This window comes from Phyllobates terribilis, unplaced genomic scaffold, assembly GCF_046119375.1.
Source record: "Phyllobates terribilis strain yellow unplaced genomic scaffold, ASM4611937v1 Scaffold_4__5_contigs__length_816908805, whole genome shotgun sequence".
NCBI classification, from domain to species: Eukaryota; Metazoa; Chordata; class Amphibia; order Anura; family Dendrobatidae; genus Phyllobates; species Phyllobates terribilis.
Genome location: NW_027362764.1, coordinates 200,478,473 through 200,503,079, shown reverse-complemented (window position 1 = coordinate 200,503,079; position 24,607 = coordinate 200,478,473). Strand labels below are relative to the sequence as shown.

General features: G+C 41.9%; 1 protein-coding gene across 3 annotated transcripts in view; it reads right to left on the bottom strand.

Moving 5' to 3' along the window:
* RBMS3 (RNA binding motif single stranded interacting protein 3) overlaps window positions 1-24,607 on the bottom strand; it is a 1,113,194-nt gene that overhangs the window by 468,922 nt on the left and 619,665 nt on the right. For all 3 annotated transcript variants that reach the window (XM_073678026.1, XM_073678027.1, XM_073678028.1), the window contains one exon: window positions 20,695-20,786. In XM_073678026.1, the coding sequence (XP_073534127.1) occupies window positions 20,695-20,786 (92 nt within the window). The remainder of the gene's footprint in view (window positions 1-20,694; window positions 20,787-24,607) is intronic.

Genomic DNA, 24,607 nt, shown 5'->3' with positions numbered 1-24,607 from the left:
TGGATGTGAGAGCATGGAGACTTTGTGGCTGTGTACTTGAGAGACATATGCTTCTGTGAACTGCCATGCCAGCGCCATGCACAGGGCTTGGTCAGGTAGTTTAACCCTTACTATGAGGTCTTGTCTATTCACCCTAAGGCCTTGTTCCCAATATTAGTTTATGTTCCAATGTAAAACATTAAAAAACTCTATGTAAATAAGACCAATTCACTATTATTTTAACTCACTGATCAGTAAACCCTATTCAAACAAAGTATGCAGTACTGAACTTTCGGGTCTAGTTAAAAAAAATAATTTATGCTAAGGAGTTGAAAAATATTTAGATTTGAGAGTACTCAGTGGTTGATACCTTTTAATGGCTAACTGAAAAGATGGTAACAAATTGCAAGCTTTCGAGACAACTCAGGTCTCTTCATCAGGCATAGTACAACACAAAATCTGAAGAGTCACATATTTATACACAATAAGACACAAAAATAATGCATAGATAAGACAGGTGATGGAAAGCAGAGTTATTATGGAAGAGATAAATAGTTCTGGCTATAAATATTTTAGCAGTTAATAGATAAGGAGTGTGAAGGTTTTATTGTCCTGTCACTAGGTCCAGTGTTATGAAGGCCTCACAAGTCTGAGGAGCACATTCCTTAGTTGATGTAAAATGGCTAGGGTTGAGCGAGTATGTTCTGGCCGAGTATGCTTGGGCCGAGCTCCGAGTATTTACAGCTGCTCGGTGATAAGGTTAAATGGCTCCCGTGTGCATGATTTGCAACTGTTTGACAGCTTTATTACATGTGAGGAGTGTGTAAGAAATAGACATTCCTCCCATGTAATAAAGCTGTCAAACAGTTGCAAATCATGCACACGGGAGCCATTTAACCTTATCACCGAGCAGCTGTAAATACTCGGAGCTCGGCCTGAGCATACTCGGCGAAAGGGTTAATAGAACATACTCGCTCAACACTAAAAATGACATAAATCCATGCAACACATTCATTCCTGCTCTGAAGGTGTTAAATGTCACCATCAGTTTATGTTCTGAGATTCTTCTTTCTCTTTGAGATTTGAAGTTACCTTTTAATACCAATAATTTCATGTCTTTTATGCTGTCATCAGGGGAACAAAAATGCTTGATTACAGGTAGATCTATTCTTTTTCTTTTATTGTGTGGCGATGATGATTCATCCTTGCCCTAAGTTTTTGCCCTGTCTCCCCTACATAAAGACCCCCAGCTGGACATTTGGTACATATAATTAAGTACACTACATTAGATGTGATACAGCTGAAGGTACCTGGGATCTTACAGTCCTGGTGTGAATTGGGGATCTTTATCTTGTCTGTGGTCATTATAAAAGGACAGGTTTTACATTTTTTCTGGTTGCATGGAAAGGTACCTGTAGCTGGAGGAGATGACAGGGAGCTTCTGACAATGATGCTTCTTAGATTTGGGGTCTGCCTGAAACACAGAAGTGGGGGGTCTGGAAATATGGATTGTAATCGGGCATCTTTTTGTAGTAACGGTTGTAGTTTCCGTGCAGCTCTCCTTAGCGCATCCAGATTTGGATTGCAGGTGACTACTAGAGGCACCCGGTTGCTTTCTTGTTTGGATTTGTAATGTAGGAGATGATTCCTTGATATTCTGGTGGCTCTTGTAATCTGGTTCTTAATTGTTCTTGGATGGTAGCCCTGATTCAAAAGGGTCTTTCTGAGGCCATCAAGGTGTTTGTCTCTATCCAAAGGGTTGGAACATATCCGATTGTATCTGATGGCTTGGCTGTAAACAAGAGTTTTTTATGTGTTTTGGATGGAAACTGTCCCATTTAAGGTATGTAGGATGGTCGATTGGTTTCCGGTACAAGGATGTCTCTATTTCATTGTTTTGTAGCTTGATGATGGTGTCCAAAAAGTTAATTTCAGTACAGGAGTAGTTGAGTTTTAGGTTGATGGTGGGATGATATTGATTAAATGTGTTCATGGAACGTTTTCAGCTGTTCCTCAGACTTCGTCCAGATGATTAAAATATCGTCAATGAAATGATAGTAGGCCAGAGGCCTGATGGGACATGAGGACAAAAAGTTACTTTCAAGCTTGGCCATGAAAAGATTTGCGTACTGTGGAGCCATTTTACTTCCCATCGCTGTACCAGTTACCTGTAGATATATGTTGTTATCAAATTCAAAGTAATTGTGGGTGAGGGTGAATTCTGTAAGTTTGACCACAGAATCAGCATCAATTCTGGAGTTGAGGATTTCTTCACTGTCATCAATTCTTCTTCTGTATTTTTAATCATTTTTTTTGAGTCAGCTTTAAATTTATACTAAAAGTAAAATTATATGGTGTAGATTGTAAGCTCTTGGTAACAGAGCTCTTACACCTTTTGTTTTAGTTGCTGAATATCTTGTTATTCTGTTATGTCTAATAATATTTGTACACTTAACCCCTAAATCCCTACATTGTAAAATATTGTGGAATATGTTGGCACTATATAATATAATAATATTATTATTTATAAAATAATGATAACAGTAATAATAATCTGCAGCTTTCTTTAGAGATTGTCATTACTGACACAAGTCCCAAATGAGACAATCTAAATTTTCTATTTCAGACAAATAAGCTGGGGATACATTTCCTTAAAAACAAAAGAACCTAGGAGGAATCCCACTTTAAAGGGGGTATTCTTTGTTTGTTTTCATGGAGCTCAGCCACTAGTGCTTCACCAAGTGTGTGCATTAGTTACATTTCAGGTGAGGGGTTAACTCCTAAATTCTCAGTCAGCTTTCTCCAAACCATTTATTTCTATACAGAATATATCTGCTCATCTCCCACTCCCTCCCTCTCAGTTTCTGACAAGCTGCTCTTATTAGTCCTCTTTAAATACAGTCCTGTAAAACTCAATGTCATGGCTCTGACTGCCCAGAGCAGTGTGCTTGTTCAGATGCAGTTATCTCTATGTACAAATGTAGGGATAGCAGAGTACAATAATGAACAAACCACCGAAAGCTAAATATGTTATAGGAGTATTTGCCCTGATCTTTATAGTTCTACTAATGCTAGAGCTTTGCCACTCACCAGAATTGTCACTCAAAAAGTGCTCACCCTGTCAGAAGCCAGAAAGTAAAGAGACTGCTGAACTGTGAGCAGCTGAAGAGACAACTTGAGAACAACCATTTAAATATACAAAGAACATACACACTGCATGCATATGTTATCATTGTTATAGTTTGACTCCAACGTCATCATCCTGCCTTAAAAGCAGGCAATATTTACAACTGGTGGAAAATTTCCTTTTCAAATATGTTCTATCAATCTGAGGCAAAATTGAGACAATTCAACACTTAAATCTGCTACAAAATCCACATGTAACTCCAATACCTAATTTGTGATTGCATAAATTAGCTATCATCCTATTTGCATACAATATTTTCAACCTTGGCTGCCCAACATTGATGCCCTGTTTTCTTGACAAGAATCAACTTATACAATATTTAAGCGAACCTGTTAGTCGATTCATGCTGCCCAAACCACAGGCAGCATAAATCAGAGCTTAGCTACATGATGTCAGGCTGGTATGTTTTTTTGTGAAATACTCTGGGAATGGTGCAACTCGGATTTGGACAAAAAGTTTGTAATTTTTGGAATTTTCATGCCAGTTTTGGGTAGCTCTACCAAAATAGTCAGAGCTGGGGAGTGATTATGCCTGTCTATTATATCCTTGAAAAGTGGCAGTATTTCTGGTGTTGGAAATGTTACTTCAATTCCTGACTAGAGTAACATTTCTGGCGAGGCACACCACTAATAAGATGCACTGAATTCATTAAGTGGTGTGCGCCTCTTAATGTATTCTGTGCATTTTATTCCTGGACTCTTTTCAATTAGACTAATGCATGAAATGCCAGTTAGTGTTGAGCGAGTATGTTCTGTCCGAGTACGCTCGGGCCGAGCTCCGAGTATTTATAGCTGCTCGGTGATAAGGTTAAATCGCTCCCGTGGGTGCATGATTTGCAACTGTTTCATGAAGACCTAGGCTAAGATCCATGCGTTGAACATGAATCAATATATTCCAGTTTATTGTATAATTATTTAATATGTAATGTGATCCATTCTGACGCCTGTATTTTGTTATTTTTTATCTCGGGAATAGATTTTTTATTGCTGCAGTGAGAAATCTCCCGGAATCACATACTACATTAAAGTAGATCTAGATTTTGTTAATTTAGCTAAAGGACTAAATCTGTCTTCAGGTAGCTTTTCCGCCTTCATACAATTTAAGTAAATTACAAAACTACAAGTGCCCTTATTTATTTACCAATTGGAAATGCCATAGAAAAATGTCCTTGTATGATCGAGAATAGGATACAATGATGGGAAAATGCATCAAGCTCAACTAAATAGCTGCCAATTTAACTTTCTGTTTGCAGTTCTCATATAATCTGTCATGCTGTGCAGTGAAATCATTCCACTCTTTACAATTTATAATTTAAAATGGTTACTTTTACAAGGGCTGTTCTTTTTTTTCCCAAGGAATTTGGGGCTCTTAAAAGGTCAAACTCTTGTGTGGTTTACTGAATAAAGGCGAAACTTGAAAAATGTGCTTTCCAAAGTGATTTTTACTACTCAGTCTGTAATGAATTTTATAGGCTCCTTTTGTTAAATTGCTGTGACAATATTCATTTCCCCCTGTTTCAATCATATTAACAGAAGCTAAAGTTCACCAGTAGTAAAATATTCAAAGAGAATACCTGAGAAATCTATATGATGCATCATACACCTGACAGCACCTGTCATCTCATTTCATCATCGGCAGCATACACAATGGCCTGAGGCAGATAAAGAAGTTTCACCTTGAAAGCACATTAATGCTTAGAATTAAGGGAAAATGATTGCTAAATGGGAACGGCTGCCAGATGAGTTAATAACATTAAAAGTGCTTGTAACATCTCATATAAAAAATTATGATTGGAAGAATATTTCCTTCCACACATCATTTCCTGTTGTTGAAAATATCGAAACAGAGAAAGCAGATAGAAGAATAATTTGTTACAGCAGCATAAGGACATGCAATATTCAGCATCGTTAGGGCAAACATAAACACGAACCCCATATGGAGAAAGGCTGATAAACCAAGTCAATTTCATGGCTCTATAAACTGTTTAGTGTCTAGCACCGTGTATCACTGTTCTGTACAAATTAAATGAGATGTAAATCAATTTATCACAAGGCTAAAATGGTGACAATCTGACAATTTAAACCATAAAGGAACCTTTAAGTGAACTGCTCGGACTTTTTCCCATCAGTTAAAGGGGTTGCCTCTAGTGATGAGCGAGCATGCTCGCTACTGCTCGGTACTCGCCCGAGCATCTCACTGCTCGAGATGCTCGGCGCTCGCCGAGTATTTCTGGGGTTGCTTGGTGGGAGCTCGGGTCTCCTCCCAGCATGTTTGGCGCTCTTTACAAAGCCAATGAAGATGCAGGGATTGTCTGCCACACACTGTAATGCCGCAGCCATGTTGGCCATTTCCGGGTCCAGCACCCGCTCTCCCCAGTCTCTATTGTTTGGTTGCAGCACTGATGTCAACAGCTTTGCAGTCAGTCACCTGGCCCAGCAAAAATTACAAGCTGTGAACTCACTGAATGGCTACAGAGCTGTTGATGGGATGTCTACACTGCAGCCAAGCAACAAAAACCGGAGCAGCAACAGAGAGCTGGTAACAGACCCAGAGTGGGTAATTAATACTCAGTTTATTTATTTTTTTACAACTACCATAGCCTGGGAAAGAAAGTTTTCTGAAAGGGGAATACTCCTTAAAGACCACTATTAATGGTATACTTAGCCGATGCATCTGCTGTGCACGAATCCCTTCTAGTGGAGTAGGGATCACATATTCCCTTCTAAGGGGCCCTGTCCATGAAGATCCAAGGTCCCAGTCCTGATGCATTTCCCTTTCTATGTATCAGAGTTCTTCAGGACACCACAATAAACTGCAGGATCAATCAGTCATCACAGAGGCAAAGGGATGTTGCGGCAGCGTTGTTATACCACCATAAGCTATTAGTAGGAAAACCTTTTAACCTTTTACTATTATAGCATATCATTCACAGTTGTCATCAGAAAAAAACAATGTCATCCTCTGTTTCCTTTAAGTGTGCCTTGGATTAGAAAGCACAATGACACAAGGAAAACAGGGAACTTTCCCTCCCTCCAACAGTGCTCTTGGTTAACAAATATAAAACCCCTCTAAAGGAAAAGACAAGCCTAATACTAATTTGTATTCCCCCATAAACTCCTTGAAGAAGTAGAGGGTTGCGCAATACTTAGACCAAGCTACCCATTATTTCATTGTTAACCTTGGGTTGCAAAGAACCGTTGCACTGATTAGCGGTATCAGCAGTGTCCACAGGCGCTAATCTGAATCTTAATTTTTAATTGGGGCTGTCTCAATGGTGCCCACATCTTTGGTCTTAGCTCTTCTATCACACAATATTATACAAATAAACTATTTGTAAAATGACCACCAAAATATTTTGCTAATTTATACAGAGGATCATATTATGTAGCATTTTACAGGCATTATTGGCACTGTCCAAAAAGAGGCTCACAAATTAAATTCCCTATCAGTATGTCTTTGGAGTGTGGGAGGAAATCGAAGTACCCGGAGGTAACTCACGCAAGCACGGGGAAAACATACAAACTCCTTGCAGATGTTGTCCTTGGAATTTGGAATCATGACCCCAAGGATGACAGGTTACAGTACAAACCTTCGAGCCGCCATGCTTCTTATGGCATTGCATGATGGAAAAAAAAAAGACTGTTCATTGAAATACTGCATAATGCTGTGCCCATAACATTTTTTATTTTTAAAATACAAACCCCAACTCAAAGCAACTTCAATGTATTTTAAGTAGTAACTTTATTTTCTTTGTGTTCTATTCCATAATCCAGTTCATATTCAGCAAAGCTAGTCTGCTACATTTTTTCTACCTGTAAAACCGGAATGAAGACACTGTATCAAAAGTATCAAATCTATAATTCCCATGGGAAATAACAGAATTTGTTGGCTTGATAAATCTTGTTACGGTCTAGAAAATAAAGTTTAAAAGTATAATAATCACTAGCGGTGATACAAAAATGTCATAGATGAGCTTAGGATGAAGGAGCCTTGATACATTTGATTGCTAAACCGTTAAACCTTGATCAAACTAATTTTTATATAATGCTCAGGCAAGCTACACTTGCGAAAACTCATAATTTACTATAAAAATTTGAGAAATGTTCAGCCAAAGAAGGCATTGTCGTTACTATTCTAACAAAGAAGACGAACAGTAAACCAATGAAAATGAAAATTGGCAAAGAAATAATACCAAGTATGAGTTTTCAAGTGATAAACCTCCTTAGGCAAAATATGAGCTTCCTACAGATATTTTGCTCATGCAGAAACATAATCAGATGCGCATTTAGCTAATAATCATTGAAAGCAAACATCTAGTAACGAAACAGTGTCAACACATTGGCTTGTGCCAGTACAATGCTAGTAAACACCATCTGCACACACCAAAGTGTCTGACTGGTTAGATCATTTATCATGAAATGCACACTGTCAGAGTCAAGGAAGCAGGCTGAGAAAGCATACTGTACATTAGAAGGAAAATAATGGTTTGAGTTCCAAAATCGACTACTTGATTCAGTATTTTGGTAGTTGATTATAACAATTTGAGAATATAACAGTGGTCACACAAGGTTTTATAGGATCTGATTTTTAACAATGCATAACAAGGCAAATAAAAACTATTGTAATAAGTTTTTCAATGTGGAAAAAATATACAAACTCAAATTATTTTATAGACTTTACTTCCTATTTTTGCTTAAAGCAAATCTATCAGTAGGAGTAACCCTCCTAAGCTGTCTATATGGGCCTGCAGGTTATAGGAAGATGAATAATATGATACCTTGATATCTGCGATCCAATGTCTTAGTCCAGAGAAATCCATGTTTTTCTTATACGTAAATAAGATGTTAAGATCTATGGGCAGGACACAGATCTCCCTGAGAATCTGCCTCCAGAGCTTATTTTAAATGAAAGATGTTACTATTGTGAGACATGTAACTAACACAGACCAGTAGAACTGAACTTTGTCTCATAACAAACACATTTGCTGCAGCTCTCACAGCTCTGCTGTATTGCAACAATATTGCAACACTGTCTGCCTGTGAGATGGAAGAGGAAACGCTGAGAGGAACCTGCAGATGCGTCAGGTATAATCACACACAGCTCTACAGTAAGAACAGGAAAGCAGAGAGCAGCCATCACACATCACACTGGTAACTCCACCTTTTATTTAAAACAAACTCTACAGGCAGATTGTTATGCAGATCACTGTCAGGCTCATAGCCCTGAACAGCTCATTTATATATAAGAAAAATGTGCATTTCCTGAGCTTCCCTAACTATTCCGCTCTTTTCTGTTTTGTGCTATGTCGCTCCATTGCAGAGATATTCAAATTTGTTCCTTTTGGAGTGCAGTATGTGAAATCTCTGCTTGCAATTCAACTGGGAGTCTCCCTCAGAATCGTCTTCATGGGAGAATGGGCTTTTACCCCTTTCTCCAGTTGCTGCCAATCACAACATGGCAGCTGATCTAGCAGTCAATTAGTCCCACACACGGTCAATTTTTGTTTGGCAGCATTTGGGAGGAAGGACTGAAGGTGCACACCCCCAGAGAAGACTCTGAACAAAAACATACAGTTGGTTTGTAAGCAGAGATTCCTCATACTATGCTCCCAAAGCAACAAATGTAAATAGCTCTGACACAATGTAAAATGGGAAAACAGCTGCAGAATCAGATGAACTCAGACATTTTTCGAAGGTATTTAACTCAATTTTTTTCAACAAGTGACAGGTCCTCTTTAGGGGGTTGTCTAGTTGAAAACATTCTTAAATATGTACCTACAATGTAAGGATATGCAACTTACTTATACATTAACTATTCAAGATACCTCAGTCTTCTGATAGTACCTTTAATCAATCCCAGGTCCTGGATTATTGACTTCCACTTCCAGTATTTCCCGTGTAAGCACATGTCTGTGTCTGAAGGGGGCTGGCTGACTGGCATTTTTCAATAGCTAAACCAGTCCCCTACTAAGTCTATGTCTTGTCCATGTCAAAGAACGGTCTGGACAGTGTTACTAATATCCAGTCAGCCAGCCCCCTTCACATACAGCACAGACCCAGACCCAAGAGTTGTATAACTTAATATTTTAAGTAGGATATTTTTTTATCAAGTAACCACCGCACACAATCGTTTTTTTCTGGGTTTAACAACTTAAAACCACATTCAGCATAATGCCACAGACATTGCTGATGTGCGGCACGTAAGTAAGATCCGCCCAATCATCACCGGCATATCAATATGAAATCATCTGTGTTGCAGCAAACAGCCTTCTACTGTTTATTGTCTTACATGTAACAAACTGAGACAATAGATTTCATATCCTACAAGCGTTGGTGGATTGTTGTAGGGGGTGCTCAACGATGAGACGAGATTGCATAGAGTTATTGGCCTGTAAACTGCTTCACAAGAAGATAAAATAGATGTTCTGCTTTTTCACAATTCTGCTTTTCAGGTGCTCATACGCACATATTTCATGGTCAATGTTCTACACATAAGTGCTGTCTGCTCTAGATTTTTATCATTCTTGTAGTGTAAGAAGATATAAGTATCAGTGAGGCCAAATAGAAGAGAGCTAAAAATTGATACTGCTCAGACCTTTGTAAATCAAAGCTAATATCCATTTCATAACAGCCGCACTTGTTGCACAACATCTGAGACTGAAATTCAGATCATGAAAACTTTCATCTCTGGAAATAATCACTGTTTGATGCAGATTCCCTTTAACTTCCTATTTGACATAACATCTACATTGTTTGATATCACTGGGTTCAGCATGTCTCCCTCTCATTCAGTTCATCTATGATGTGGCACATGTAATTAGCACATCTTCATGATGATACATCGCTAACAGTAGTATTCCGCGCCATATATGAATAATTAATAGATGCCATTATTAAAAGATTACTTGTCTTGCTCTCAGTTCTATTTGCAAAAATGTATTTTTTTGTTTCTCACAGAAATATTAAATAGTTCCTTACATATATATATATACTTTTCAATCTTTTTTAAAAAACTTTCCATTTCATCTGTTTCTCTATTTTCATGTTACAGGATATTGTATATATAATTTTCTACAAATTTTTACAATGAAGCTAAAATAAAAAATAAAGCAATTCTGTGTATTTCTTTCTGTAAAAATATTCTACCATTTTGCGTACACCGTTTCAATGCAGACCTATATGTCCATGTAGTTGTGGACTACAAACAAACTTTTTAGATTGAGCAATAAAAAATTGTTGCAAAGGTGTTTTCATCTTTTTTTCTCCTTCACTGCAAATGAGGTAATAAAATGCAGTTTTAGGCTTTAAAATTACTAGATTACTAATTATACAGCAATAGAATCATTCCCTACAATTGTAATTAAAGAAGCACTTTCATTAAAGAGGTATTCCCATCTCCAAGATCCAATCCCAATATGTAGTTGGTGTAATAATAATATTAGCAAATACCTCCAAATAGAAATGTAGTATAGTTCTTCTGATTCTCTATGTCGCTAAACCCATGTGCAGGGCATTGCATTAGCTTAGGTATCCTTGGTTACGAGCACTAACAGCTAACTAGTTAACTGTCACTATATGAGTGGTCGTAACCATGGATACCTAAGCTATTGCAATGCCCTGCACATGGGTTTAGCGACCGAGAATCAGAAGAACTATACTATATTTCTAATTGGAGATATTTGCTAATATTATCATTATTATTACACCTACTACATATTGGGATAGGATCTTGGAGATGGGAATACCCCTTTAACTATTTTTCACTAAACCTGTGTACATTTTAGTATAGTGTACAGTCAATGTATTAATATGCTCACCAATCACCATCTTCTCCAATGCCATTCCAGTCATCTTCCGAGACACAACAGCAATTTAGATATCCAGCTCTCACGTAGGGCACAGAGTGAGACGGAAGTCTATTTTACAATGTAAGCCTATGCAGCCTAGTTCATAGACTTTCATTGTGAAAACTATTTCTTGTTTGCGCAGAGCTCATTGTGTTCAGTTGCATCATGCGACTCAGAAAAGGACCAGAACGGCACTAGATACAAGAGAAGATGGTGATGTCATTGATAAGTAAATTAACACACTGACACTATTCTAACTAGGTTTAGGGGAAACAAGCTTAAAGGGGTTGTCCACTACTTATAATCCCCTCTCCAATGTATCCCCTCGGGGCCCATAAGTGTTTTTGTAAATACCTTTTGTTGCAGATAATGCCTGTGAGCGGTTCTATCGGTGGCCGCTCACAGGCATCACGTGACCCTCGGCTGCAGCCGGCTCTGACATCCGCTGACATCACGACAAGTCCAGGCTGCAGCCGAGGGTCCCTCTTCTGCGTTCCACTGGTGGCTGCTGGTTTGTGGGCGGGGTTATCCCCACGCATCATACCCAGCACCCACCACGTGCTCTCCCTCTCCTCATTCATTGGGAAAGAGCGCGGTGGATGCAGGGCGTGACGCACGGGGAAACCCCACCCATCACTCAGCAGCCACTGCGGGGACCCCAGCACTGAGTCATGCCTCATTTGTTGTGACATCAGCACGTGATGCCTGTGAGTGGCTTGTAAGGTGCCCCAGCGAGGTAGTCGTGGGCGAGCTGTAGCCCCCTCTCGCTCTGGCGCCCTACAGACAATACGTGTCCTCCCTCTGATGTGTGGCTGTGTATGTGGGGCTCTCCACTTACTTCAAACCATCCGATCGCGGCTGTCTCCAGGCATTTCTCTTCTGGGACCAGGGCAGCAATAAATTCAGAGGACACGAGGTTCTTAACCAGAACTTGAACTTTACTTGGGGAAGAGGAATATGTACAATATTTACAGGCAGATATAATGGATAAGGCCCGACAGGTTATCATCTCTCTCACAGGCGCTGGTAACTCCTTCAGCCCTGGTTCCCTCTTTAAGTGAAGCATCTCTGTGACTCTAATCTCTGGCCCAAGAGACTCTTCTGAAATAACAACAGTGATCTGGATCCGATATCTCTCCCCCACGTCTTAGCCTGGAGTCCTATTTATCTTCCTCTGCTTTCCGCAGACTAGAAGTGCCCCGGGTCCTCACTACCTTTGATGAGTTTCTCCGGCCGGCTAACAGGACTCTTGCTCTTGCGTAGGTAGACTTTCACAATGCTGATCCTACTGTCTGAGGGTATGGAGCTCCTGTCTACCCTAGCAGCCAATATATTTTCAGGCTGCCTGTAAGGTTCTCTGTCCTATCTCTTACTGAAGAATCACTTCCTGATTCTGGAAACTAAACAGAGATTTTCCTAATGTGCCCACCCTCAGGGAGCTGTCATCACACAGCATTAACTCATCACTGTCTGTAACACTGCTAGCAGACTCAACCTGATATCTGCACCCAGGACAGTGGCATCTTGTGGCTGTTTACAGGTACTGCAGCCCACAAGGAATTATGCCAGGAACAAGCTCTATATCACTCAAGGCTTGATCAGGGCACTAAGTTCCCCCTCTACTCCACTGACTGTACCACTAAAGCTAACCCCTTAGCTTGGTCTACCAACAGTTCAGAGAGGTCTGACTTCAGGAACACTTCCTTTAACTATCTCAGTGCCAAGGGAAGGCTACGCCCTTCCCCACTATTACAGGCTAGCGATAGCGTCGCTCACTGGCAGAACCTGCAACAGAAGGTATTTACAAATATACTTATGGACCCTGAGGGGATACATTGGGGGCATAATAAAAAGTTGTGGCTAACTTCTTTAATAGGAGTGCTTTGTTAATGTAACTTGCAGTGCCTTACAGGAGCTTTAGCATCAGGGAGCTACAGGGATTTTGTGTGCCTTTCTACTTTTTCAAGAAGTATGGTACTATCCTGTGAATGAAGCCTTTATTACAGTAAAACAGTTGACCAGTATAAACTCAACTTGTCTGTTATGTAGGATTTGTGCCAAATAGTAAACTTCATAAAATATGATAATATACTCAGTTTTACTTTAAAATTACATACAGGTAAACACTAGTGATGAGCGAACGTGCTCGGGTAAGGGGTTAACAGAGCACGTTCGAGTTCTAACTGAGTATCTTCGGTGTGCTCGTATATTATGTTCGAGTTGCTGCGTCTGCATGATTTGCGGCTGTTATACAACATCAACAATTGTGAGGATTCCCTAACAAACAGGCAATCCCTGCATGTGTTGAAGCTGTCTAACAGGTGCAAATCATGCAGATGCAGGGACTCGAACATAATGTTTGAACACAGCGAAGATACTTGGTTAGGACTCGAGCATGCTCGATTAACCCTTTATTTGAGCATGTTCGCTCATCACTAGTAAACACCCTATGACTTTTCCTTCTATATTAGAGTTGGCCATTTAATCTCTTAGATGCTATAGTCAACAGTAATCACACTGCGATGATGACATCAGCCAGGGAATTCCAGAAGGTAAGAAATTTGCGAACCTCCCATCCAGTGGTCAGAGACTATTGATCTGTCTGACTGACCGGAGTCCAGTGAATCAATCCAGCCATCTTTAATCAATAGACTCCCACTGTTACTTCATTGGTCCCGTACACAGGGCTGTGAAGTTAGTGTCCGTTTTGGGTGGAATCAGAATTTTTAAAACTCGTACTGACTTAAATTATGGCTTTAAAATAAATAGATTAAATACTATATGTATCATAGTATAACTAATAGAAGCTTTCAGAGGTAAGGCGTAATATGATGTCAGTTAGAGAGTTAAACTTTAAAGACCTTAAAACATTAGACAAACAAGTTCCCACATGGCTTGGTCAATAACATAAGAAATCACTTGCTTTTATGTTTCATGTTTTGAGAGTCATGTTTTTTAAATTTTAAGTGTGTTTTTATTGAGTAAAAGAAGTAAACATGTAAAAAAAAATACTAAAAATTTGTTGTAGTTGACCTGCAGAATGATGGTAACCTCAATTATACAGCACGGCAAACGTCATAATAGAACCCCTAATGAATGATGGGTTTTAGCACTGCTTCCAAAAAATAAAATTTAGTCTATAAATTCCATCAACTTCAAAATTGTATTGAATAAAGAAATACAACACGCCCCACAAAAACAAGACCTTAAACAATTTGATAGATGTAAAACTAATATAGTCAGTCATAAAATAGTAAACTATATGATGAAAATATAATAAATTTGCCTACAAATATATAAAAATTAAACTAAAATTCAAACATGACACATTTTCTGTGTAGCGCTGGCGTCCCTGCCCTCTGCTAGGCAGGGACGCTGCTCCCCTCACCGCTCTGCTCCGTGCCCGGCGTCCTCTCCCCGCTCTGCTGTCAGCGCGCGCTCCTTCCCGGCGTCCTCCTCCCGCTCTGCTCTCAGCGCGCGCTCCTTCCCGGCCCCTGTGCTTAGGGCGCGCGCGCGCGCGCTCCCCTCCTCTTAAAGGGGCCGCGCGCGCCGTCCTAAGGAGTCCCCGGCCAATGGCCGGAGGACTTCATCATATATAAGGCACCTCCTCCAAAATGGAGGTGCCCGAGCAATGTTGTTTGCACCTGTGTCTCACCTGTGCTTCAGCCCTCAGGTCCCGTTGCCAGTTACCTGCCAGTTTCCTGCTAGTTACCTGCCAGTACCTGCCAGTTACCTGCCTGATTCCTGCCTGAATACTTGTTACCTGTCTGCCAGTCTGAGGTCCGACGGTCTGCCTTACTACTCCGGTCAGTCTGTCTATGGACCAGCTTGCCCGCTCACCTGGGAGCGCTTCTCCGTTATCTGCCTGCTTGCCAGCCCGGAGGCTCCGTTGTCACGTGCTGTGACCACCAGCTATCTCAGAGACTCTTGCCCGCTCACCTGGGAGCGCATCTCCGTTACCTGCCTGCTTGCCAGCCCGGAGGTCCCGTTGTCACGTGCGGTGACCATCAGCTATTCCAGAGACTCTTGCCCGCTCACCTGGGAGCGCATCTCCGTTACCTGCCTGCTTGCCAGCCCGGAGGTCCCGTTGTCACGTGCGGTGACCATCAGCTATTCCAGAGACTCTCGCTTGCTCACCTGGGAGCACACATCTACCACCTGCCTGCTAGCCTACCCGGAGGCTCTGCCATCACAGGTCGTACCTACCCCTTACCCAGAGACTGCCCTGATCACTTGCCGTAACTCCCTGTCCGTTCACCCAGAGACTGCCACCCGCTCCCTTACAAGGGCCGCCCCCTTGTATAGTAGCTCAGAGGTTCCGCCTCCCGGACCCGTTACAGTCCGCCTCCCGGACCCGTTACAGTTTGCTCGGGCCATGGAACCCGGTGGCACCCAAGCTCCCTCGCTCTCGGACCTCTGTCTTGAACTGTCCCGTCAGAGGTCCCAACAGGAGACCATCCTGGGTCACCTGCGGAATGTTAATACTCGCCTGAACACTCTGTCTGATCCATCAACAACCTCCGCCAGTACCATGGTATCCTTTTCCGGACCCCGGCTCTCTGCACCTCCTCGCTTCGGAGGCGACTCCGTCCTGGCTCGGGGCTTCATAAATCAGTGCACCCTGCATTTTGAACTATTATCCCACCAGTTTAACTCCGACCGAGCCAAAATTGCCTTTATCATGTCCCATCTCACCGGGGAGGCCCTGGCCTGGCTAAATCCTCTATGGGAGAGAGGAGATCCCCTGGTGTCCGACTTGCCTGCCTTTCTCATGGCTTTCCGGAAAGCCTTCGACGAACCCGGACGGAGGACCTCATCCGCATCTTCTCTGCTTCGCCTCCGTCAGGGAAGCCTCACCGTGGGCCAATATGCCATACGGTTCCGTACCCTTGCCTCGGAGCTGGCCTGGGATAACGAAGCCCTGGTATCCGTCTTCTGGGAGGGTCTGTCCGGCCGTATTAAAGATGAACTTGCTGGTCGGGACATTCCTACCACTCTCGATGATCTAATAACCCTTGCCACCCGGATTGACCTACGGTTCCAGGAGCGTGCCAAAGAGGTCACCCGTGAGAGAAGGATTCCACGTCTAGCTCCTACTTTCCAGGAACCCGTCATTCCTTCCGTTTCTCCACAGGTACACTCTCCTGAGCCTATGCAGGTCGACCAGACCAAGATGGTCAAATCCCGTCAGGATTTCCGCCGTGCCGAGGGGAGCTGCTTCTACTGTGGCAGTAAGGAGCATCTGATCCGTGCCTGCCCGGAGAGGTCGGGAGAACGCCTGTATCTAGGTTCACTCAGAGGGGTCGATCTAGACAAAAATAAATCCTCTCCATCCCTGCTGTTGTCAGTCTCAATCATCTGCGGGGAGAATCGTTATTCCGAACTAGCCCAACTTGACTCCGGAGCAGCCGGAAATCTTATTTCACAGTCCCTGGTGGAGAAATTCCGCATCCCCACCAAACCTCTGGCTGTACCCTTGTCTGTTGTTGCCGTGGATGGGGGCCTCTTACCTCGCCCCATCCAATTCATCACCGAATCCATTACTCTGCAGGTGGGAATGCTGCATTCAGAGAGTATCTCCTTTCACGTTCTGCCTGGTCTCCCTCACGCCCTCTTGCTAGGTCTGCCTTGGCTCCAGAGACATGCACCCGTGCTTGACTGGCAAACCGGAGAAGTCCTTCACTGGGGACAGGCCTGTCATAAAACCTGCCTGGTTCCCGTCCATTCCGTCCGTCCCTCTCCTATCCCAGCTAATCTACCTGGACTTCCGATTCCTTATTGGTCTAGTGCTGATGTCTTTGTTAAGGAGGAGGCAGAGACATCACCACCTCATAGACCATGTGACTGCCCCATCGATCCCGCCAGAGTAATGCAGGTGGCTCCCGTGAGTCTAAATTGTCTCCCTCCTGGTAAGACGTTCGTATCGGTACCTGATCGGGAGAGAATCCTACACTGGGGTCATTCGTCTAAACTAGCTGACCACGCCGGTCGGAAAAAGACCCTCCAGCTTATTACCCGACACTACTGGTGGCCTAACCTGCACAAGGATGTTATGGACTTTGTTTCTGCCTGTGTGTCCTGCGCCCGCAACAAAGTTCCGAGACACCTGTCGGCCGGCCGCCTTCTTCCTCTGCCAGTACCTGCTGCCCCCTGGCAGCATTTAGCGATGGACCCTCCTCAATTCCGTCCTGGGGATAAAGTCTGGCTCTCGTCCAAATATGTCCGACTCAAGATCCCTTCCTATAAGTTAGGGTCTCGGTTCATCGGCCCACTGGTGGTCATCGGTCAGATCAACCCGGTAACCTATAAATTGAAACTCCCGGCCAACTTACGGATCCCTAACTCCTTCCATGTATCTCTCCTCAAACCTGTGGTACTTAACTCTTTTTCTAAGTCTACAGGTACGCCTCCTGCTCTGGTTTCTGCTGAGGACAAGTTTGAGGTAGAGAACATTCTTGCCAGCAAAAGGGTAAGAGGAAAGACCTTTTTTCTGGTAGATTGGAAGGGGTTTGGTCCTGAGGAGAGAACGTGGGAGCCCCGGGAGAACATCCATGCCCCTCTCATCCTAGCTAAATTTCTATCTGGCCTAAAAAAGGGGGGGCCTAAAGGGGGGGGTACTGTAGCGCTGGCGTCCCTGCCCTCTGCTAGGCAGGGACGCTGCTCCCCTCACCGCTCTGCTCCGTGCCCGGCGTCCTCTCCCCGCTCTGCTGTCAGCGCGCGCTCCTTCCCGGCGTCCTCCTCCCGCTCTGCTCTCAGCGCGCGCTCCTTCCCGGCCCCTGTGCTTAGGGCGCGCGCGTGCGCGCTCCCCTCCTCTTAAAGGGGCCGCGCGCGCCGTCCTAAGGAGTCCCCGGCCAATGGCCGGAGGACTTCATCATATATAAGGCACCTCCTCCAAAATGGAGGTGCCCGAGCAATGTTGTTTGCACCTGTGTCTCACCTGTGCTTCAGCCCTCAGGTCCCGTTGCCAGTTACCTGCCAGTTTCCTGCTAGTTACCTGCCAGTACCTGCCAGTTACCTGCCTGATTCCTGCCTGAATACTTGTTACCTGTCTGCCAGTCTGAGGTCCGACGGTCTGCCTTACTACTCCGGTCAGTCTGTCTATGGACCAGCTTGCCCGCTCACCTGGGAGCGCTTCTCCGTTATCTGCCTGCTTGCCAGCCCGGAGGCTCCGTTGTCACGTGCTGTGACCACCAGCTATCTCAGAGACTCTTGCCCGCTCACCTGGGAGCGCATCTCCGTTACCTGCCTGCTTGCCAGCCCGGAGGTCCCGTTGTCACGTGCGGTGACCATCAGCTATTCCAGAGACTCTTGCCCGCTCACCTGGGAGCGCATCTCCGTTACCTGCCTGCTTGCCAGCCCGGAGGTCCCGTTGTCACGTGCGGTGACCATCAGCTATTCCAGAGACTCTCGCTTGCTCACCTGGGAGCACACATCTACCACCTGCCTGCTAGCCTACCCGGAGGCTCTGCCATCACAGGTCGTACCTACCCCTTACCCAGAGACTGCCCTGATCACTTGCCGTAACTCCCTGTCCGTTCACCCAGAGACTGCCACCCGCTCCCTTACAAGGGCCGCCCCCTTGTATAGTAGCTCAGAGGTTCCGCCTCCCGGACCCGTTACAGTCCGCCTCCCGGACCCGTTACATTCTGTAGCGGTATAACAACCGTTCCCAAGGCTGGTACAACATATACAGTAGCTATGCACAGTTGAACTCAAATACTTTGTAAGTCCATATAGACTGCGATAAATATACACAGCCTCCTCTGTGATCTCCTATACAGAGATAATAATTTGGCATCAATATCAGATTCAGCACCCCTACCAATCAGCAGTTGTCAATGCAGTCAGTAGGCAGATGTAAACAGTTTATGGAGCCAAAACACCACAACCCCATAACTCCAGCTTAGTTCCCATTCACTTCAATCGGAGTTGAATTACAGCACCCCAGAAAGGCCACTACACAGTATATGGAGCTGTAGTGTGCCAGTGGGCGTGACAGGTGAAGGACCATTACCAATCTGATATTAATGACCTGCCCTAAGAATAGGCCATCAATATTTGAAGAGTGGACAATCCCTTTAATAGACTGTAAACTGCAACAATGCAATTAACACAACAAAGTCTATTGAAACCTGTAATAAGATGTTGAATTGAGTTAATTGTTACAAGCTCCCATAAAATCATTTAAATAAAGATTTAGCATTTCACAGTATGGAATAAATACCATTATGCAGCAAGATATCCTAATGTAGAAAACTGTAATATGACAACTAACTTTAACTTGACATAGTTAATGTCTTTTTCCCCAGATTAAATAGCAGGGACTCACAGCTGTGAGGGAATATATTTCTTAACCTGTCTGTTTTATCACAGGGAGTGAAGGTTTTTGCCACGTCACCAGTCCTATGAGTTCATCATAAATTAAGTCAGTGACATATTAACTCAGCAGCCACTGGAGCTCCTCCGTCAGTGACTTGAGTTTTGATGAGCCGAGAGGGCTGGAAACACACCAGAAACACTCAGTCCTGTGATAAAACAGGCAGGAAAATGAGTTACTTGAGAAAGTAGCATGTGCAAGCACCTGATGTTTCATTTGTATACTCACTTATCATAAATGACGTATGCTTCCTCCTCTGGCCAGAAGCTGTGTTATGTGCTGGCTGACAAGTTTATGCACAAGAATATTTTTTTTACACATCCAAGTGGGGAACTTATTATTATTTCAAGATCTATTGGTTAAAATGTACTCTGTTCTTGGAATAATTTCTTTAAAAGAATTATATTAAAGGTGTCCATGTCCTTTAAATTATTTATGCACAATAATATTTATACTGAAGAAAAATTATATTGCTTTGTTAATTTTTTAAAAATGTCACTAGCATTAAAGATTTCACAGAGCTTATTTTTAAGCATTTATTTTAGGCATTTTAGGCATTTTTGCATTAAACATAAAAAAATACTTACCGTATTGCACATTTGGTATATGCTAATAATAATGTTTCATATAAGAAGAATGCTGAACAAACCAATAGAAAATCTTAAAATAGTAAAAAATAAAAATCTCAAGTGCACTGACCTCATACATGTTTTATGAAGATGAGTAAATCTTTCATAATTCTCCATCGATTCTCCAAACTGAAATTAATATAATTCTCTGCAAATTTGGAACCAGGAGAATCAATTTTGATTTCCATTTATAACTTTTTGTCTCACTGCTCTCCCATTAACAGTGCTTGGATAGCATAGAAGGATAAAGATACTATATAGCAGGGATAAGAAACTTTATAACAGTGAACGCAGGAGGATCCTAATTATAGTTAAAGCCTTATAACAATGACAACAAGAAGTGACTGGGACAGCCATAGAATCCTGACAATGGTCACAGACACAGAACCCTCAAAACAGTGAAGTCTCCTGGACCACAATAAGTAACAGAAAAGGAACTTTGAATACTTCACTGCCTCAGAAACCCATAAAAGTAAGTAAGTTGAGTAAGTCAGGGCTGTCAATAGTGCTCAATGGCACTCAGTGGCAGCACAGCCTTCCCTTCTTATCGACTAGCCTAAAGTGTAGATTAATCCCCAAAAAGATCTCAAGTATGCCTTTTCAGGCCAATTCCGCCATGTATGTTCTAAAGCATTCATAATGAGACAGAGTGGTACTTTCTACATTAAGTCCTTACCTTTGCCATTTGGGCTTGTACACCAGTAGCTTTCAGTGATGCAACAGCTTTTTGTGCAGCAGCAGGACTGTCAAAATCTACAAATCCATAACCTGCAAAACGAAGAAATTTTTGGTCAAAAGAAGAAAAAAAATGTAACAGTGACAATTACTTATCTCATATGTTACAAAATATTTCTTGAAGATTAGTGTGTTAACCCGTTCACGACATATGACATAAATGTATGTGATATGTCGTGTCACTGCCTTTGGTGCAGGCTCACATGCCGAGCCTCCATCTTTCCTGGCAAATGATGTCTGATTTAATCAGCCATCATGTGCCTTTAACAGCCATGGGTGGAGCAGATCTCCACCCATGGCTATTAACCTTTTAAATCCCACTGTCAATCTCTGACAGTAGCATTTAAAATGCGCCGTAATCGGGGTGCCGATGGGTTGTCATGACAGCTGAGGGTCTGCTGAAGACCCCCGTGCCTGTCATTATGAACCTCCTGTGAATGCCAGCATGTGTCTAGCATTCATGGAAGATCGTGATTTTTTTTTATACAATGCAGTGCAGATGCCCTGCTATGTATAGCACAAGCGATCGGACAATCGTAGCTTCAAGTGCCCTAAAGGGACTACTAAATTTAGTAAAAAGTTAAAAAAGTTTTAAAAACTGTGAAAAAAATAAAAAAACACAAAAGCTCAAATCAACCCCTTTTGCCCCATAAATATATAAAAAAGTAAAACAAAATAAAAAAATGCACACATTTGGTATTGCTATGTTCATAAGAGTCAGATTTATCAAAAATATGATGTAAATAAATCTGATCTGTAAACAATGCACCGAGAAAAAAAAATTAAAAAGCCAAAATTCCATTTTTTTTGGCCGCCACAACATTGCAATAAAATGCAATAAGAGGCGATCAAACAATTGTACCTACTTCAAAATGGTATCAGTAAAAATGTCATCTCAGGGAACAAAAATAGGCCCTCACACTGCTCCAGATCCCAAAAAATTAAAATGTTAAGGGTCTTGGAAAATGGCTTCAAAAGTAACAATTTTTTTTTTTACAAACATCATAATTTTCTTTACTACTTAAATTAAAAAAAATATGCATGTTTGATGTCTGTGCAATAATACTGACCTGGGGAATCATATTGCCACGTCAGTTTTACCATATAGTAAAAATAAAAAAATTGTGGAATTGTACTTTTTTCCAATTTCAACGTATTTGGAATTTTTTTCCCATTTTCCAGTACACTATATGGTAAAATCAATGGTGTCATTCAAAAGTACAACTCATCCCACAAAAAGACAAGCTCTTACATGGCTATATTGATGAAAAAAAAAAAAAGTTATGGCTCTTGGACGAAGAGGAGGAAAAAACGAACACAAAAAAAAATGGAAAATAGCCACGTCATGAAGGGGTTAAAAGTGTATTTTAATATTGATGGCCTATTCTTAGCATAGGTCATCAATATCAGGACGGCGGGGGTGCGACTTGACAGCTACTTTTTAAAGAGTCGTGGTTCAGAGAGTGCTTAAAATGCGACAAAAATATAAAAAAATATTAAAATGCGACAAAAATATTAAAGATATTCATAATGTTTTGTTTTATTTCTGCATCAGACATGTTATAGCAGGAGGAAAAGAAATTATTATAATAAGGCAAGCCACTTTAACACATTTTAAGCTAAGTATAAAATGCCTGTGCAATTTTCACAACCTTCATAAATTCATTAACTGTAAGTCTAAGAAGGTATTGATTAATTTCCCCTATAAAATATGCTGTCGCTGATGATTCTGTGTCATTTTACCTGTAGGGTACAGATATTATTATTAGCTTTTCTCTTGCCTTAACATATCATGAGATGTACGGTATGTTTTGAGATGACAAGATTAAAAAAATACTCTGTCACGAGATGTCTATGTTATGTCTAAGTGAGAACCTAGTGGTTGTGATGTGGATTGCACCTGTCAAAGATAATTGGTTTAATGAGAAATTTATATCCTTATCCAAATGTAAGAAAAAGTAATAGTGGACACGTGTATTAAAACAGAGCAGAAATAATATATTATATAAATTAACAGACTTAAAAGCATCAAGAGGAAAATAAACATCTACATTCCGGACCTATTCTCACCTTCCCATATTTCATTGCAACTGATTGCTTTCCAATCTTTTTTTGGACATCTACCAAATACCAGGAATGAAAGCCATCAGTGTAACATATAGCCTTGGCTGATATCTTGACAAATGCTTCACATCCTTTATCATTCATGGGAAGGAATTTCTTCATTTATTTTGTTATGTTCAGACTTGTTTGTCCCAATTTGTACTTTCATTGCTTTCTCACAATTGTCTTAATATGTACACTGTACATAACAAGATTATTTCGCTTTTCCAATTACAAGAAATACGATATCTGTGAGTTCACAGTGATAGCTTATAACAGGTATTTGGTTAAGGGCTTTCCAGCTCACCATGGTATCTAATAAAATCCTCCTTGAAGCATAGAGCTATGTAATGCATTGTAAAATCTAAGACATTAAGTGGCTTATAATTACATTGAAGGCACAAAGATCTTTTATACAATCCACAGAATTCAGAGATTTATAATCAGATCTACAATTAATAACTACCAATTTACAGTAGTGGGGCAGCCATTACAGAACTCAATTACAGAAAGGTGCTTTTATCTGTGCTAGTTGCAATATAGCTAAAATTACGGAGTATTGTAGTTGGATTAAATAACTAAGAAACTAAGTTCTCTTTAATTAATGATGATCATTCCTAATGAATCAATTCTCTCGCACAGTATAGCTCTGTGTGAAGGGAACCTAGGGATCTGTGCACACTAGTATTACTGCTGCTATTTATAATAAAGCCCTTACAGCTAATTTAAATCTGTAATTCAATCATTTTTTTAAGGAAATCTGAATTTTAGTGTTAGGCTGGGGTTACATGGCCGTCGAGAGAATCGGCTAATGTCATTCGGATCAAACTTTGTCAGAGTTTAAGCCGAGTGTCATCTGAGTGTGACCCGATTCGGTCACATGAGAGGATCAGAGCACAGGTGCAGAGAAGATGGAGAACTTCATTTCTTCATCTTCTCCATTATCTGTGTCCGCGGTAATTGGACTGCAATCGGATGACATCCTAGTGCAGACCGATGTTTCCCACGAACCCATAGATTTGAATGGGTTTGCATGATCCGATCATTGGATGCACCCGCAGCACGCTGCGATTGTTTTCTCATGCCATATCGACATGAGAGAAAAAAGGAAATCTACACTGCCTCACAGTATTGGGCCGAGTGGTATCCGATAAAACAACACATAGCACTTGACCTTGTTATACAGCAGTGTGAGAGCCCTTATTGTTATCATAGGGAATATTAGAAACTCCCATAGAATGTTACAACCAGGGGCGGACATATCATTGGTGCAACCTGTGCGGCCACACAGTGGCCCAAAAAGTAAGGAGGGGGCCATTTCTACCTCCAAGGCAGGTGCAATTTTGAATTATGATGAGTTATTGGATTGCAAAGGGCCTATATTGTTCTTGCACAGGGGCCTCTTGTATCTGTGTCTGCCAGTGGTTACAACCCAATTGTAGGGCAGCATGTGGTGCCCATTATTCTGCATGGAGAACTATGTGGGGCCATTATACTGTATGGAGGACTAAGTGGGGTCCATTATTCTGTATGGAGGACTATGTGGGGCCCATTATTGTGTATGGAGAACTATGTGGGGCCCATTATTCTGTATGGAGGACTAGGTGGTGCCCATTATTCTGTATGGAGAACTATGTGGGCCCATTATTCAGTATGGACGACTATGTGGTGCCCATTATTCTGTATGGAGAACTATGTGGGGCCCATTATTCTAAATGGACAACAATGTGGGGCCCATTATTCAGTATGGA